This window comes from Pseudophryne corroboree, chromosome 8, assembly GCF_028390025.1.
Source record: "Pseudophryne corroboree isolate aPseCor3 chromosome 8, aPseCor3.hap2, whole genome shotgun sequence".
Lineage (NCBI taxonomy): Eukaryota > Metazoa > Chordata > Amphibia > Anura > Myobatrachidae > Pseudophryne > Pseudophryne corroboree.
The window spans coordinates 72,513,117-72,529,393 of NC_086451.1; the positions used below are offsets into that span (position 1 = coordinate 72,513,117).

A 16,277-nucleotide genomic window follows, 5' to 3' on the forward strand; every position below is an offset into this window, starting at 1 on the left:
AGTATTAAGTGAGACCTTCATAAATTAATTTCAGTTTAATACACACACACAAAGGGCACGAGCGACACCTTATCCCCCCTTGGCCCTAGGAGAGGTTAAGTACCTTATCCTGTTGTAACATTCCATTCAAGTTATGCTATACTTACTTAGGATCACTTTCTGCTGAAAAAGTATGTGACAAATGTACCATTTCATATTAGACACCTCCCAGAGGACAATGTGCTATCCGGTCTACTGTTTTTCCTATCCTCCAGCCCCCCCTCCGGCCTGTCCCTTCATATCAAGGTCAGAGGTGACCGTACAGCTTTCTGCAAGGAGACAGAAGGCTTCCCAGCGGAAACAGCCCAATCACTAACTTCAGCTTAACCCATGAGCAAGGATCTTATTATCCTGTCACTGCGAACAAGGCCACACAAACAATAACTGGCCATGCTTGGCTCCTGGAGGTGACGCACTTCTCAAGCAACCTTTTGCTGCTCTGGAAAGGAATGTCTCCGGACGGAGAGAGAGTGAAAAGGTTGGTGAAGAAAAACACAGGAGCCAAACGCAAGGGACTGCAGATATTTCCTTGAAGTTGTTTACTGTTCAAGAAAACAGGAAAAGAGTGAGGATATCAACATTCTGGGGACAGACAGAGGGGGGGCAGGGTTACAGATCGCACCTTCCTACGGGAAGAGGGGCAAATTCTTTCAAGTCTCTGGAAGGGACAGTGTGACGCGTGAAACCAATGATGGGCCGACAGAATAATAATAAATTAGGCTGGCTGAATGTGTTTGTTATTTTTGTTTTCCAACACGCATAGTAACATTTCTGGGGGTCAGAGAATAAGGCCAGACACTGCTGCTTATAGAGAAAAATAAGGCATTTTTTTTGTCTGCATTGCTGTTTATTTAAGGCCGTCCAGAGCTTGGCTGACTTGTTTGAAGACATCATCTACTGATCCCTCTGCGTTGATCTGTTGGAAAGATAAAACATTATAGGAACTTTTCAGACTCTGGACACAATAAGATGACTGTTATCCCGTTCAATAACTCCTATAACTCCTATAACGTGACATAAATCCATGAATACATATGCTCCTTCCAGTATGCTTTCCTAAACAATACCTTTTCCTAATATTGGGGCAGATGTATTAAGCCTGGAGAAGGGATAAAGAAGTGATACGGTGATAACGCACCAGCCAAACAGCTCCTCACTGTCATTTTTCAAATCCGTAATGATTGGCTGGTCAGACAATCATGACGGTCAGGCAGCATTCTCTACCTGCCTCCCATCCTGCAGTCAGAGAGTGAATGGCTGTCAGCATGCTGATTGGTAGATGGCTGTAGCTATCCACCAATCAGAGTACTTACAGCCACTCACTGTATGGAAGCATGTAGAGAGATAGAGCGTGACCACAGGAGGGGCATGTTATGATTTTTATTTAATTGGTTCCTGTGAATGGGTGTTTAGGGGCCCCAGTGCCGATGCTGATAAGATGGCCCTGGCTGGGAGTTCCTGGGCAGTGACTGGAAGGACGTTATTCAGATGCACAAAAATGTTCTGTGTTATGGGCGTGTTATGGGGGTTTTGTGGTCATGTTGCTGTAGTGGATGTGAAATCAGACGCATAATCGTTCACTTTGGAGGCCGTGGGGCAATGGTACAAATGATGGTTGCGTCTAGAGACACACTTATTGGTATTTGAGCATCTAAAGAAGCAGACAGTGGGCGCCTCAGTTCTTGCACATTCAGACACACGCCTGTATACCAGGGTAAGGACTTGGAGTGGTATCTGCATAAAGTCGCAGAAGGAATAAGCATAAGACGCACACACGGGCATAATACCTGGGGACATATACAGTATGTACCACGTGCTAGAATGTATATTCCCTTGGAGACAATCTCAGATCATTTATTTATTTATTTGGGGGCGGGGGATAAATAATTGATTTGCCCCCTTTTATTACTTTTCTTTATTATGGAACAATAAAGCATATAAAACTTTTCCACAGTTTCCTAACATTGAACACAATTTCCACCTGTGACGCTGCTGAGAAGGTGGGACTACGTGTCACACAGCAATACGTATCTGGACGTGGGACACCATGCGCTCAGATATGATCATATTATAACTACATTCCTTAAGAGGTGGAGCCTCAGCGGACAAGCGCTACAGCCAGCGAACGTGGTACAGCCTTTCATTTAGTACAATATGTCCACAAACATACTGGTGCGCCATTTGTTTATTGATGAAAGTGACCCTAGTGTGTGAGAGTTTGCGTGGTTGAGAATTTAGATCACTTGGGCGTGGCTGATGTGACATCAAACATTGGGGCTTATGTATTAAGCCTGGAGAAGTGATAATAAGAATTTACTCACCGGTAATTCTATTTCTCGTAGTCCGTAGTGGATGCTGGGTACTCCGTAAGGACCATGGGGTATAGACGGGCTCCGCAGGAGACTGGGCACTCTTAAAAGAAAGATTAGGTACTATATCTGGTGTGCACTGGCTCCTCCCTCTATGCCCCTCCTCCAGACCTCAGTTAGGGAAACTGTGCCCGGAAGAGCTGACATTACTAGGAAAGGATTTGGAATCCAGGGTAAGACTCATACCAGCCACACCAATCACACCGTACAACTCGTGATAACTATACCCAGTTAACAGTATGAACAAAAACTGAGCCTCTCTCAACAGATGGCTCATAACAATAACCCTTTAGTTAAGCAATAACTATATACATGTATTGCAGAGAGTCCGCACTTGGGACGGGCTCCCAGCATTCACTACGGACTACGAGAAATAGAATTACCGGTGAGTAAATTCTTATTTTCTCTGACGTCCTAGTGGATGCTGGGTACTCCGTAAGGACCATGGGGATTATACCAAAGCTCCCAAACGGGCGGGAGAGTGCGGATGACTCTGCAGCACCGAATGAGCAAACTCAAGGTCCTCCTCAGCCAGGGTATCAAACTTGTAGAATTTTGCAAAAGTGTTTGAACCCGACCAAGTAGAAGCTCGGCAAAGTTGTAAAGCCGAGACCCCTCGGGCAGCCGCCCAAGAAGAGCCCACCTTCCTCGTGGAATGGGCTTTTACTGATTTAGGATGCGGCAGTCCAGCCGCAGAATGTGCAAGCTGAATGGTGTTACAGATCCAGCGAGCAATAGTCTGCTTTGAAGCAGGAGCACCCAGCTTGTTGGGTACATGCAGGATAAATAGCGAGTCAGTTTTTCTGACTCTAGCCGTCCTGGAAACATAAAGTTTCAGGGCCCGGACTACGTCCAGCAACTTGGAATCCTCCAAGTCCCTAGTAGCCGCAGGCACCACAATAGGTTGGTTCAAATGAAACGATGATACCACCTTAGGGAGAAATTGGGGACGAGTCCTCCATTCTGCCCTTTCCATATGGAAGATCAGATATGGGCTTTTACATGACAAAGCCGCCAATTCTGACACACGCCTAGTCCAAGCTAAGGCCAAAAGCATGACCACTTTCCACGTGAGATATTTTAGCTCCACGGTCTTAAGTGGCTCAAACCAGTGGGGTTTTAGGAATCCAACACACGTTAAGATCCCAAGGTGCCACTGGAGGCACAAAAGGGGCTGAATATGCAGCACCCCTGTAACAACGTCCGAACTTCAGGCAGTGAAGCCAGTTCTTTTTGAGAGAAAAAGGGATAGGGCCGAAATCTTGGCCTTTATGGATCCTAATTTTAGGCCCATAGCCACTCCTGACTGTAGGAAGTGCAGGAATCGACCCCCCCTGGAATTCCTCTGTAGGGCCTTCCCGGCCACACACCAAGCAACCTATTTTCGCCATATACAGTGAAAAAGTCTTGCTGTCACGTCTTTCCTAGCCTTTATCAGCGCAGGAATAACTGCATCCGGAATGCCCTTTTCCGCTAGGATCCGGCGTTCAACCGCCATGCCGTCCAACGCAGCCGCGGTAAGTCTTGGATCAGACAGGGTCCCTGTTGCAACATGTCCTGACTGAGAGGCAGAGGCCATGGGTCCTCTGAGAGCATTTCTTGCAGTTCCGGGTACCGAGTCCTTCTTGGCCAATCCGGAGCAAAGAATATTGTTCACACTCCTCCGTTTATTACAATTCTCAGCCCTTGGGTCTGAGAGGAAGAGGAGGGAATATATAGACCGACTGGAACACCCATGGTGTTACTAGTGCGACCACAGCTATCGCCTGAGAGTCCCTTGACCCAGCGTAAAACCTTTTTTATCTTTTTATTGAGGTGGGACGCCATGTAGTCCACCCGAGGCAGTTTCCATCAATTTGCAAAACTGCGTGAAAACTTCCTGATGAAGTCACCACTTTCCCGGGTGGAGGTCGTGTCCACTCCCGGAATGAACACTGCTGACAGTGCGCTTACTTGATTCTCCGCCCAGCGAAGAATTCTGGTGGCTTCTACCCTCGCCACCCTGCTCCTTGTGCCGCCCTGGCGGTTTACATGAGCCCCTGCGGTCTGACTGGATCAGAACCGGTTGGTCGCGAAGCAGGAACTCCGCTTGACTTAGGGCGTTGTATATGGCCCTTAGTTCCAGGATATTGATGTGAAGGCAAGTCTGTTGGCTTGACCACAAACCTTGGAATTTTCTTCCCTGTGTAACTGCCCCCCACCCTCGGAGGCTTGCATCCGTGGTCACCAGGACCCAGTCCTGAATGCCGAATCTGCGGCTCTCGAGAAGGTGAGCACTCCGCAGCCACCACATGAGAGACACCCTGGCCCTGGGGGATAGGGTGATTAACCGATTCATCTGAAGATGTGATCTGGACCACTTGTCCAGTAAGTTCCATTGTCCTTGCATGGAACCAGCCGAAGGGGATGGCCTCGTATGATGCCATCATCCTTCCCAGGACTCGAGTGCAGTGATGCACTGACACCTGTTTTGGTTTTCAATGGATTCCTGACCAGTGTCATGAGCTCCTGAGCTCTCTCTATCGGGAGATAAACCCTCTTCTGGTCTGTGTCTAGGATCATGCCTAGGCGAGGCAGATGAGCTGTAGGAACCAACTGCGACTTTGGAATATATAGAATCCAGTCGTGTTGCCGTTTCACTTCCAGAGAAGGTGATACGCTGTCCAACAACTGCTCTCTTGATCTCGCTTTTATGAGGAGATCATCCAAGTATGTGATAATAGTGACACCTTGCTTCCGCAGGAGCACCATCATATCCGCCATTACCTTGGTGAAATTGGTAATGACAATCCCGTACCGCAATTTTGAGGTACGCCTGATGAGGTGGATAAATGGGGACACGAAGGTATGCATCCCTTATGTCCCGATTCAATTCAGGCATGCAATGACCGCTCTTAAAGATTCCATCTTGAACCTGAACCTTTTCTGTTCAGGTATTTTAATTCAATATGGGTCTAACCGAACCGTCTGGTTTCGGGATTATAACATGGTCGAATAATAACACCCTCTTGTTGAAGGAGGGGACCCTTGACCACCACCTGTTGAAGATACAATTTACGAATTGCAGTTAACACTGGCTCCCTCTCTTGGGGGGAAGCCCGCCGGGTCCTCGGTGAGGGGGCATCTTTTCACAGTCCAGCCTGTATCCCTGCGATACAATTTCTATTGCCCAGGGATCTAACAGGGAGTGAACCCACTTGTGGCTGAACTTACGAAGGCGTGTCCCCACCGGGCCTAGCTCCGACTGTGGAGCCCCAGCGACATGCGGTGGATTTTTGTAGAGGCCGGGGAGGACTTCTGTTCCTGGGGACTAGCTGTGTTGTACAGCTTCTTTCCTCTGCCCCCGGCTCTGACAAGAAAGGACGCACCTCAGACTTTCTTGTTTCTTTATTCGAAAAGCTGCATTTAATAATGTTGTGCTTTCCTAGGCTGTGCAGGAATATAAGGCAAAATATCAGAATTACCAGCTATAACTGTGGAGACCAGGCCCGAGAACCTTTCTCCACACAATCCTCAGCTTTCCATATGCCTCTTAAGTCGGCATCATCTGTCCAATGTATATTCTACAGGACACGTCAAGCAGAAATCGACATAGCTTTTGTCTCTAGGACCCAGTATACTCATGTCCCTTTGGGCATGCTTTATAATTATATATCTATAACTTAAGACAGCATCTTAAAATATTTATATGCATACTAGGGTCTCAATCTCTGCTGATAAGGTACCTGTCCACGCTGCCACAGCGCTATAAACCCATGCCGACACAATCGCCGGTCTGGGTAGTATACTAGAATGTGCACGCTATCTGCAGGATCCCTGAGAATAGCTAGTGCAAACAGGACACCCAAGGGGAAGATTCTCAACACATCCTGGCCCTAGTGGGGAAAGGATACAGCCTAAGAATTCTCTTGTGGGAAGCTGCCGTCTCTTGTCTGGAGATTCCCGCTCTTTTTCCTCATGAGAGGAGGGAAATTTACCTCAGCATTCTTCCCCTTAACATGTGTACTCTCGTGTCAGGGACAGATGAGTCATCAGTGATATGCAAATCATCTTTTATTCCAATAATCATATATTGAATATCTTTTAGCCCTCTTGGCTGTAACTTTGCATTATCGTAGTCGACAGTGGAGTTAAACTCTGTGTCGATACTTTGTTATTTTGGATAGTGAACATAGAGAGACTCTGAAGGACTCTGTGACATAGGGACAGACCAGGGTAGATTTCCTTTCTGTTCCCTAACCTTTTGTGCAATAATTTTACCTCAGCACTTACACATATCCAAACAGGTGTCGGCGTTGTTGACGGAGACACCCTCCCACACACTTATCCGCTCTATCACCTCCTTAGAGGAGCCTTTTACCTCAGACATGTCGACACACGCGTACCGACACACCACACACACAGGGGATGCTCTATTTGAAGACAGTTCCCCCACCAGGCCCTTTGGAGAGACAGAGAGAGAGTATGCCAGCACACACCACAGCGCTATATAATACAGGGATGTACACTATACTGAGTGATTTTTCCCCTATAGCAGCTTATATACACAGTTTTGCGCCTAAATTTATGTGCCCCCCCTCTTTTTTACCCTTTGTGTACCAGGATACTGCCGGGGAGAGCCTGGGGAGCTTCCTTCCAGCTGAGCTGTGAAGAGAAAATGGCGCTGGTGTGCTGAGGAAGAAGGCCCGGCCCCCTCAGCGGCGGGCTTCTGTCCTTTTATGTACTTTAATGGCGGGGGTTAATGCACATATACAGTTTATCAGACTGTATTATGTGCTTTTCGCCAAGTAAGGTAATCTAATTGCTGCCCAGGGCGCCCCCCCCCCAGCGCCCTGCACCCATCAGTGACCGGAGTGTGTGGTGTGTTAAGGGAGCAATGGCGCACAGCTGCAGTGCTGTGCGCTACCTTAATGAAGACCGGAGTCTTCAGCCGCCGATTTTCAACTTCTCTTCGTTCTTCTGGCTCTGCAAGGGGGACGGCGGCGCGGCTCCGGGACCGGACGACCGAGGACTGGGCCTGTGTTCGATCCCTCTGGAGCTAATGGTGTCCAGTAGCCTTAGAAGCCCAAGCTAGCTGCAAGCAGGTAGTTTCGCTTCTCTCCCCTCAGTCCCACGTAGCAGTGAGTCTGTTGCCAGCAGATCTCACTGAAAATAAAAAAACTAACAAATACTTTCTTTTCTAGGAAGCTCAGGAGAGCCCCTAGGGTGCATCCAGCTCTGGCCGGGCACAGACACTAACTGAGGTCTGGAGGAGGGGCATAGAGGGAGGAGCCAGTGCACACCAGATATAGTACCTAATCTTTCTTTTAAGAGTGCCCAGTCTCCTGCGGAGCCCGTCTATACCCAATGGTCCTTACGGAGTACCCAGCATCCACTAGGACGTCAGAGAAAAAGCAGTGATAAGTGCAAGGTGATAACGCACCAGCCAATCAGCTCCAATATGTAAATTGACAGTTAGGAGCTGACTGGCTGGTGTGTTATCACCTTGCACTTATCACTGCTTTATCCCTTCTCCAAGCTTAATTCATCTGCTCCACTCTCTCTACAGCGGGTAATGTATCTCCACAGAGTAAAACATGGAGACCATGGCATGACATTAACTCTAAAATGCAGAGAAGGAACATTCAAGTCTTATTATTTTACCATTTACTATATTAGTAACAATACCACCACCACTATATTTCCCAATATGCCTTTATAATATAAGCCTAGGTTATGGACGATGTAGCCGGCTGTGGGTTCACGATCACAGACTGTCTGTACCTTTCGCACAATGCCTCTCTTCTCATACAGGGCAATGACGGGTTCTGTGGCTTTATAGTAAGTCTCCAGCCTCTTCTTTATGGTGGCTTCATTGTCATCAGCCCGGCCACTAGTTTCACCACGTTTCAGTAATCGTTTCACCATTGTGTCAGACCCAGCATCAATGTACAGCAGCAGTGATGGAGCAGCAATCTACAATGACAGACAGGGTTATAAATGGGACTATATCAATCTACAATGTGAGACAGTGATAGGGTTATAAATGGGACTATGGCCCTCATTCCGAGTTGTTCGCTCGCTAGCTGCTTTTAGCAGCATTGCACACGCTAGGCCGCCGCCCTCTGGGAGTGTATCTTAGCTTAGCAGAATAGCGAACGAAAGATTAGCAAAAAACATTAAGGGAAGTGTTCAAGTGTGAGCGCCTGAGCGCTATATTTTGATTTTTCTTTGTATACTGTTTGTTTTTGGAATTGTTTGTGGCTCCTTTTCAAAATATTTCTCAGGTTGCTCCACAATAGCGCACAGAGGCACCTCAAAATCTTTTTTAGATTACTCCCTGAAAACGGTCAGTTGCCACCCACAAACGCCCTCTTCCTGTCAATCTCCTTGCGAACGCCCATGCGAATGGATCCTTCGCACAATCCCGACGTTGACCGGCGATTCCTGTTGCAGCCGACCGTCGAACCTGCGCATTGCGGTGCATACGCATGCGCAGTTCAGATCTGATCGCCAGCAGCAATCAGATCTGAATTACCCCCATGGTTTTGCCCATTAGAGAACAATTTTGCTGGTGTGATCAGGTCTGAATTAAGCCCTGAATTATAGAGGAAGCTAACTCTGCATATACCTGTAGTATAGAATCCTATCATACTGTACATACATCATTTCCTGTCTCTCAAAGGATGCCACAGATAGCCTCTGAGAGCCGGACATGTCTGATAACAGAGAACAATAGCCTGCACTCATTTGCGTGGCCAATATAAATAAGATATCATGGGGACAGTTACATCTACAGCTGAGAATGATTCAAGCTGTTTTATGTCAACTTATAATTGGGATACTATAAACTTTGTATTATTCTACTGTAGCTGATTTATGGGGAGACCTCAAAGACAAGTTACAATAGAGATAATTATAAAGACTATGACATTTTGTTTTCTAGATTTTCTAATTGTGAGAGCAGACGCTAGCTACCAGGGCGTTATCTGCCCCCAGATATGGCTACCGTCACTTGTCTTTCTCCCACACCATACATGAAATAAGCGTAAGGACTCCTATGTGATCATGTAGGACATATATTCTGGTCATGGTGTTATAGCAATGTCAGGTGCTAAGGAAAAAGTACAGTAAGTAATAGGCAGACAAAGGCTCCGTAGTGATTGCTCACACAGACGGAACTGACCTGTTTGTGGCAATACCATTAAGGAGCTGGATGTATGAACTTGTATAAAGGTAAGTTCCTGCATTACAGCACCAACCTGTGTGCTGCTTGGGGATCCTGCTCCTTTCACTATATACCTCTCAGGGGCCACTGACCATTGTATATTTGAGTCTTAATTTCCGAATACACCCATTTTGGGGGTTAACCGCAAATATTAAGTATCCCCTGAATGTATCACAGAGACACCCCTCCATTCCCGCCTGCAGCCGCATCCCCCATAAATTTCTACAGTGGATGCAATGCTGCATATTGGCCCCCACAGCTACCGCCATCTGAAGATGATGGTAGCCCGTTGTAGCCTATGGGCTACAAATCACGGATGTAGTCCCCTGGAACCCTCCACCGGAAATGGCCACTGTGCATGTGTGGTCAGCGGGCACACAAGCCCCGTTATCCCTTACAGCACATCGAAGGACAGGCTCCTTTCGGAAGCCCTTGTCCCTACGGATGCATGTTAAAACATTTACCCTAAGTAATCGCATATTGCAATGCAATCTTGGGCGCTAATGTCATGTCAGATCACACTGAATATACAATTAATGATAAGTAGGCCCCTCAGTGTGTGGCTTCCTGCTGTCTCTATTCCCTTCCTCACACCATATTGCTGATCTGTCACATGCAGCACTGTCCTCACTGACACATCCTTGGTCTCCTGAGATACTCTGTGCTGCTGTGGATCCAGCACTTTCCACTATATACAGTAACTCTGTATGTGACTTATTGCTGCCTCCATTCACCTCCTAACATCATATCATTGCTCTGTCACATTCAGCCCTGTCTTCACTAACACATCACTCTGTGATGTGCTGCTGGGGACCTTGCTCCTTCCACTATGTACCTCTCAGTCTGTGGCTTCCTGCTGCCTCCTCACATCATATCACTGCTCTGTCACATTCAGCCCTATTCTCACTGACATATCACTCATCTCCTGATATACTCTGTGCTGCTGGGAAAATGTGCTCCTTCCTTCCACTATAGTACTCTGGGGCTTCCTACTGCTTCCATTCCCCGACTCGCATCATCTCACTGCCCCTGTCACATGCAGCCCTATCCTCAGTAACATGTCACTCATCTCCTGATATACTCTGTGCTGCTGGGAAAATGTGCTCCTTCCTTCCACTATTGTACTCTGTGGCTTCCTACTGCTTCCATTCCCCGACTCACATCATCTCACTGCCCCTGTCACATGCAACCCTGTTCTCACTGACATATCGCTCATCTCCTGATATACTTTGTGCTGCTGGGAACCCAGCTGCTTGCACTATATAAAACTCTCAGCCTATGGCTTCCTGCTGCCTCCATTCCCCTCTCCACATCATCTCACTGCCTCTGTCACATGCAGCCCTGTCCTCACTAACACATCACTCATCTCCTGATATATACTCTGTGCTGCTGGGGGACGCTGCTCCTACCACTATATAACTGCCAGTCTGTGGCTTCCTCCTGCCTCCATTCTCGTACCCACATTCTATCACTGCCCCTGTCACATGCAGCCTTGTCCTCACAAACACATCACATGAGTGATTAGGTGACTGATGCGCAAAATCAGTACACTATTCCCTTGAAATACTCTGTGCTGCTGTGTACATTCTTATGATTTCATTAGCTACAGGTTATTTTGTCCCCACCCACTTCCAAGCTCAGTACATGTCGACATACAGTAGGTGAAGAAGGAAAATAAAAAAGTGCACTGACCCACAGTTGGTCTAGAAACCAATATACATATATATATATATATATATATATATATATATATATATATATATATATATAAAATATAAGTGAGAGTGTAAGATTTATAATGATAAAGTGGAGACGTCACCTACAAAGAAGAGTGTCATCAGCCAGCAGGTTCCTCACCTTTTTCTCAAACTCCTCTCCCTGCTTGACCTCACGTGGGTATCCATCTATGAGGTATCCTTTAGAGGTATCAGCCTTGGCAATCATAGCGTCTCTCAACATGTCCAGTACTGTGTCCTAGGGAAGGAGAGAGCACTTAGCGACAAGACAATATGTTTTCAGTATCAATGTGTACTGCTCTTATTTACTTGGTGCATAAAATACACAATGATAATGCTTTATACAGTAACTATGAAACAAGTGCTTTTATAACCTCTCCTTGCATTGAGGCAAGCTTCTAGTATACAGGAGGTGCATTGGCAGGACGCTGAGTGTGCTGTGTACAATTACTCCTGTGCAAGCAGAATATATAATGTGTCCCCTGCAGAAGCCAGAATTCTTAAAACAAATGGACCGTCCCCAGATCACGTGCATGTTTTATAGTGAGTGGTAGTCTTTCCTTTTCATGCATTCATAGTCAAAGCAGCAGGGGGCGCCATATCCTATGAGATTAAGCAACGAATGACTAAAACAGAAGCCGTGACTGAATCCATGAGAAGCATTTAGAACATTATTGTAGTTTCTAGGAAGATTTGTGAACATATCCTAATTTTTCTGTTGTCTTATTATTCTACCTTCCAGGAGGGTGGTCTTCAGTACGCCGGCTGTCGGGATTCCGGCGCACAGTATACAGGCGCCGGAATCCCGACAGCCGGCATACCAACACTTTTTCTCCCTCGTGGGGGTCCACGACCCCCCTGCAGGGAGAATAAAACACTGTCGGTATGCCGGCGGTCGGGCTTTCGGCGCCGGTATGCTGGTCGCCGGGAGCCCGGCGGCCGGCATACCATACTACACCCTTCCAGGAGTTAGTATGACTGAAACTACTACAAAGCTTCCTATCCAGTTATATGGGAATTCAAACATATAACAACTATTTATACCATAAGGCAATAAATATGAAAATATGACGTTTTTCTTTGAACAATAATAATTCCAGGTCCTGGATCACTGGGCAACTACATCCAGGCTCAGACAGAATATCAAATTTACCAGGGAGCCCACCAATTCCATGCATAGAATGATCCTCAGTGAGATGCAAAACGGGCGCAAGTGGGGACGGCCTCATCAGACAGAGTTTTTTTTTTTTAATAAAGTATTTTTATTCAGTAAAATGAAGAGTAAGGTACAGACATTGCAGACCAATAGCATATCACATACATCAGTCATATCAGAACTTCATTTATGGTACAATTTAACATCAGTGGATTAACTGCTATGTCTATAAGGGAGTGAGCATGCATTTCGATTTTTCGGTCTTTTATGATCCGCAAGATCCGCAACCATTATGTACATCTCCATTAAATTTTTATTAATTTTTGCCCTTAAGCTAACCAAGAAAAGAACAAATAAACAGAACAAACATAACTAAAACAAAAAATAGTAAGCACCTAGATAGAAGCGTATGAAGGACCGATCATCTGATTCAGGAGCACAATAGTCAAGTATATGCTTAGGCGAGCACGCAGTGCTCCACTGCCAACCATCTTAAACGAATATCCTTAAGCTGTAAGTCATTTATGTGGTATCACTTCAGTTCACACTGTGATTAAGGGACCAGTTGGGAATGGGGGGAGTTCAGCCATGGAGACCAGACTCTTTCAAATTTGGCTGAAGCGTTTTGCTTCATATATATATATATATATATATATATATCTTTCTTTGAATATTGTATCGTTAACCAGGGACTTGAGCGCAGATATTAAAGGGCCACCAGGAGCCATTCAGAGCCTCGCAATGCAAACCTTAGCCAAGGCACATACATTGCGAGCATAAAGACCCACCGAAACAGGCATAGAAGTAGAGCCCTCCATCCCCAAAATACAAAATTGCGGGGTAAGCAGTCCGCCAGTCACTCCCGTATTCTCCAGGATTGACCTAACCCCCGACCAGAACATCCGCAACCTCGGGCAGTCCCACACTAGGTGCCAGAATGTACCCGCATCCACCCCACACTTAGGGCAGAGGCCAGTCCCACCAGTCCCAAAAGTAGCCAGCCTAGTTGGAGTTATATAAATTCTATGTAGAATGAAAAATTGAATTTGCTGATATCTGAGAGACTTGGTAACTGTAGCAGGATATTCCAGAGCAAGGGTCCAGTCCTCCTCAGTTATTGGACCTATATCCTCCTCCCACTTTCCACGGAGACGTGTCAGAGGGTCCGCATGGAGTTTAGCCAGGAGATATCCATACGCAAGGGAGACCATCTTAGCCCGACCCAATGTAGCCACAAAGGTCTTGATGGGAAATGGGAGGATTCGTGGGGGGGACTCAGCAAATTGGGCCTGGAGGGCATGACGAAGTTGAAGGTATCTGAAAAAGTAGGAGTTGGGTAAATCAAACTCATCTTTCAGCTGCTGAAAGGATTTCAGTACATTATCTAGGTAGAGTTGGGATATAGAAACCACCGATCTAGGGGCCCATACCTCCCGCCCCTCAAGTGCATGTAGTTCAGGGAGCCAGTCAGAGTACCAAAGGGGGGTATCTGGGTCCAGGTCGTCGTACCCCAAGAGAACTCTCAGGGCCCGCCATATCTTTAAGGCCTGAAAAATAATAGGGGGGAGAAACCGAGCCATGTTCCCACTTAGCAGCACCTGCATAGGAGATAGGTGAGGGAAGTAACAGCGAATAAACTCACAATGTAAAGAATCAGCGCTAGAATCCTGCGCCCATACACTGATATGAGTCAGCTGAGCAGCGTAGTAATATATCTGAAAATTAGGCAGAGCCAGGCCGCCGTCTGAACGCTGCCTGGTAAGGGTATTTAACTGTATTCTAGGTCTTTTATTGGCCCATATCAGTGAGGATAAAACGCTATTCAATTTCCTAAAGAATATTGGGAAGATATATACCGGGGACTGGAGAATAATATATAAAAGTTTGGGCAGTATGATCATTTTAATGAGATTGACCCTACCAGAGACCGTCAGTGGAAGCCTACACCAAATTTTGGATTTGCTGATGACCCACTGCATGGTTGGGTCCAGATTCAGAGGGATATAATCAGAAGGGACATTAGTTATTTGGATTCCAAGGTATTTAAATTGTGTTGTCCAACATAATGGCAGGGAGATTTTGGGAACAGGAGGAGGGGAGCCTATGACTGGCATAATGTATGATTTAGACCAGTTAATTCTAAGACCCGAATGAGCTCCAAAGCTCTCTATCACACGCAGCAGAATGGGCATTGACTTGGTGTAGTCCTGCAAAAACAACAACATGTCGTCTGCGTAGAGAGCTATTCTATCCTCACGTGAGCCCGTACAGATTCCTTTAATATCTGGGTGCGATCTTACCAAGCATGCCAAGGGCTCGATGGCCAAGGCGAACAGCGTGGGGGATAGGGGGCAACCCTGTCTAGTACCACGGGATAATGGAAAGGATGGGGATACATAGCCATTCACCAAGATCCTGGCACTCGGATGTTGGTACAGTAATTTAGTCCATCTGATAAAGTTGGGCCCGAAGCCCATACGTGTCATCACCTCCCATAAATAAGCCCATTCAATGCTGTCAAAGGCCTTGGCCGCGTCCAGCGAGACCACAGCCGAGTCAGAAGGGGAGTCATGTGGGAGTTGCAAAATGGTATATAGTCTACGGAGGTTAATAGATGTGGACTTCCCTGGCATGAAGCCAGTCTGGTCCGAGTGAACAAGGGAGGTGATTACTGTGTTAAGCCGTACTGCCAATATCTTTGCCAGGACCTTAGCGTCGTTGGGAATCAGGGAGATCGGCCTATAGGAGTCTGGAGACCTAGGGTCCTTACCGGGCTTTGGAATCACTATTATAATTGCCTCTGACATAGAGAGGGGAAGCTCGTTATTGGCAAATATATCTAAGTATAGGGCATGGAGTCTGGGCCCAAAAAAATCAATATGATTCTTGTAGACCTCAGAGGGAATCCCGTCAGACCCCGGAGCCTTGCCACTAGGGGACATGCCAATGGCCGCAGTCACCTCCTCGAGCGTCAAGGGCGCCTCCAGCTGCTCACAGGCCCCAGAGGAAAGTGCGGGCATCGCAATACCCCCCAGGTAATATGAGAGATCTAGAGTAGAGCACGTCAATTGTGAGCTATATATCTCAGAGTAATAGGATCTGAATAATTGCGCAATGTCTGGCGTGGTGTCAACAAAGGAGCCATCCCCACCAGACATCTGGGTGATCGTAGACCCAGGACGATCATAGTGTATCAGACGAGCCAGGAGTCCCCCCGTCCTATCAGCCTGCATATAAATATTAGTAGCTTTAAAAAGGAGGGAGCGTGAGTTTTTATCGGACAGGTGGGCCATCCAAGCCGACTGAGCCACTAGCCAGCGTACCTTCGTCGCTGGGGCACCATCCAGCAAATATTGGGACTCTAGTTCCCCGGCGTCGCTTTCAAGGGCCTGTTCTCTCTCCCTTGAGGACATTTTATGAGCCGCTATGCGTCTAATATAGGAACCTCTCAAAAACGCCTTAAATGAATCCCAAACTATCGTACCCGGGGCTGACCCTACATTATCGTTAAAGTACCCCCCACTGAGTCTCCAGGTCACTGCAGTCACCCAGTTGGGTCAGCCAAGAGGGGTGCAGCTTCCAATAAGAGTGCCCCCTCTGACCCCCCACAGCAATGGTCATCAACAGAGGGGAGTGATCAGAGACCCCTCGAGCCTCATAGTGGATGTCGATGATCCCAGGGACAAGGGCAGGGGACACCAGCATCAGGTCAATCCTGGAGAAGGAGCCATGAGTACTGGAAAAACAGGAGAACTGACGGGCCGCAGGGT

The 16,277-nt window shown here is 47.0% G+C and overlaps 1 protein-coding gene across 4 annotated transcripts in view; it reads right to left on the reverse strand.

The window, feature by feature from the left end:
* Window positions 1-563: 563 nt before the first annotated feature.
* The window catches only part of AK1 (adenylate kinase 1), a 162,661-nt gene continuing 146,947 nt past the window's right edge, over window positions 564-16,277 (reverse strand). For all 4 annotated transcript variants that reach the window (XM_063936644.1, XM_063936646.1, XM_063936647.1 and 1 more), the window contains 3 exons: window positions 11,473-11,589; window positions 8,172-8,363; window positions 564-955 (listed from right to left, as the gene is read on the reverse strand). In XM_063936644.1, the coding sequence (XP_063792714.1) occupies window positions 887-955; window positions 8,172-8,363; window positions 11,473-11,589 (378 nt within the window). In that variant the 3' untranslated portion in view covers window positions 564-886. The remainder of the gene's footprint in view (window positions 956-8,171; window positions 8,364-11,472; window positions 11,590-16,277) is intronic.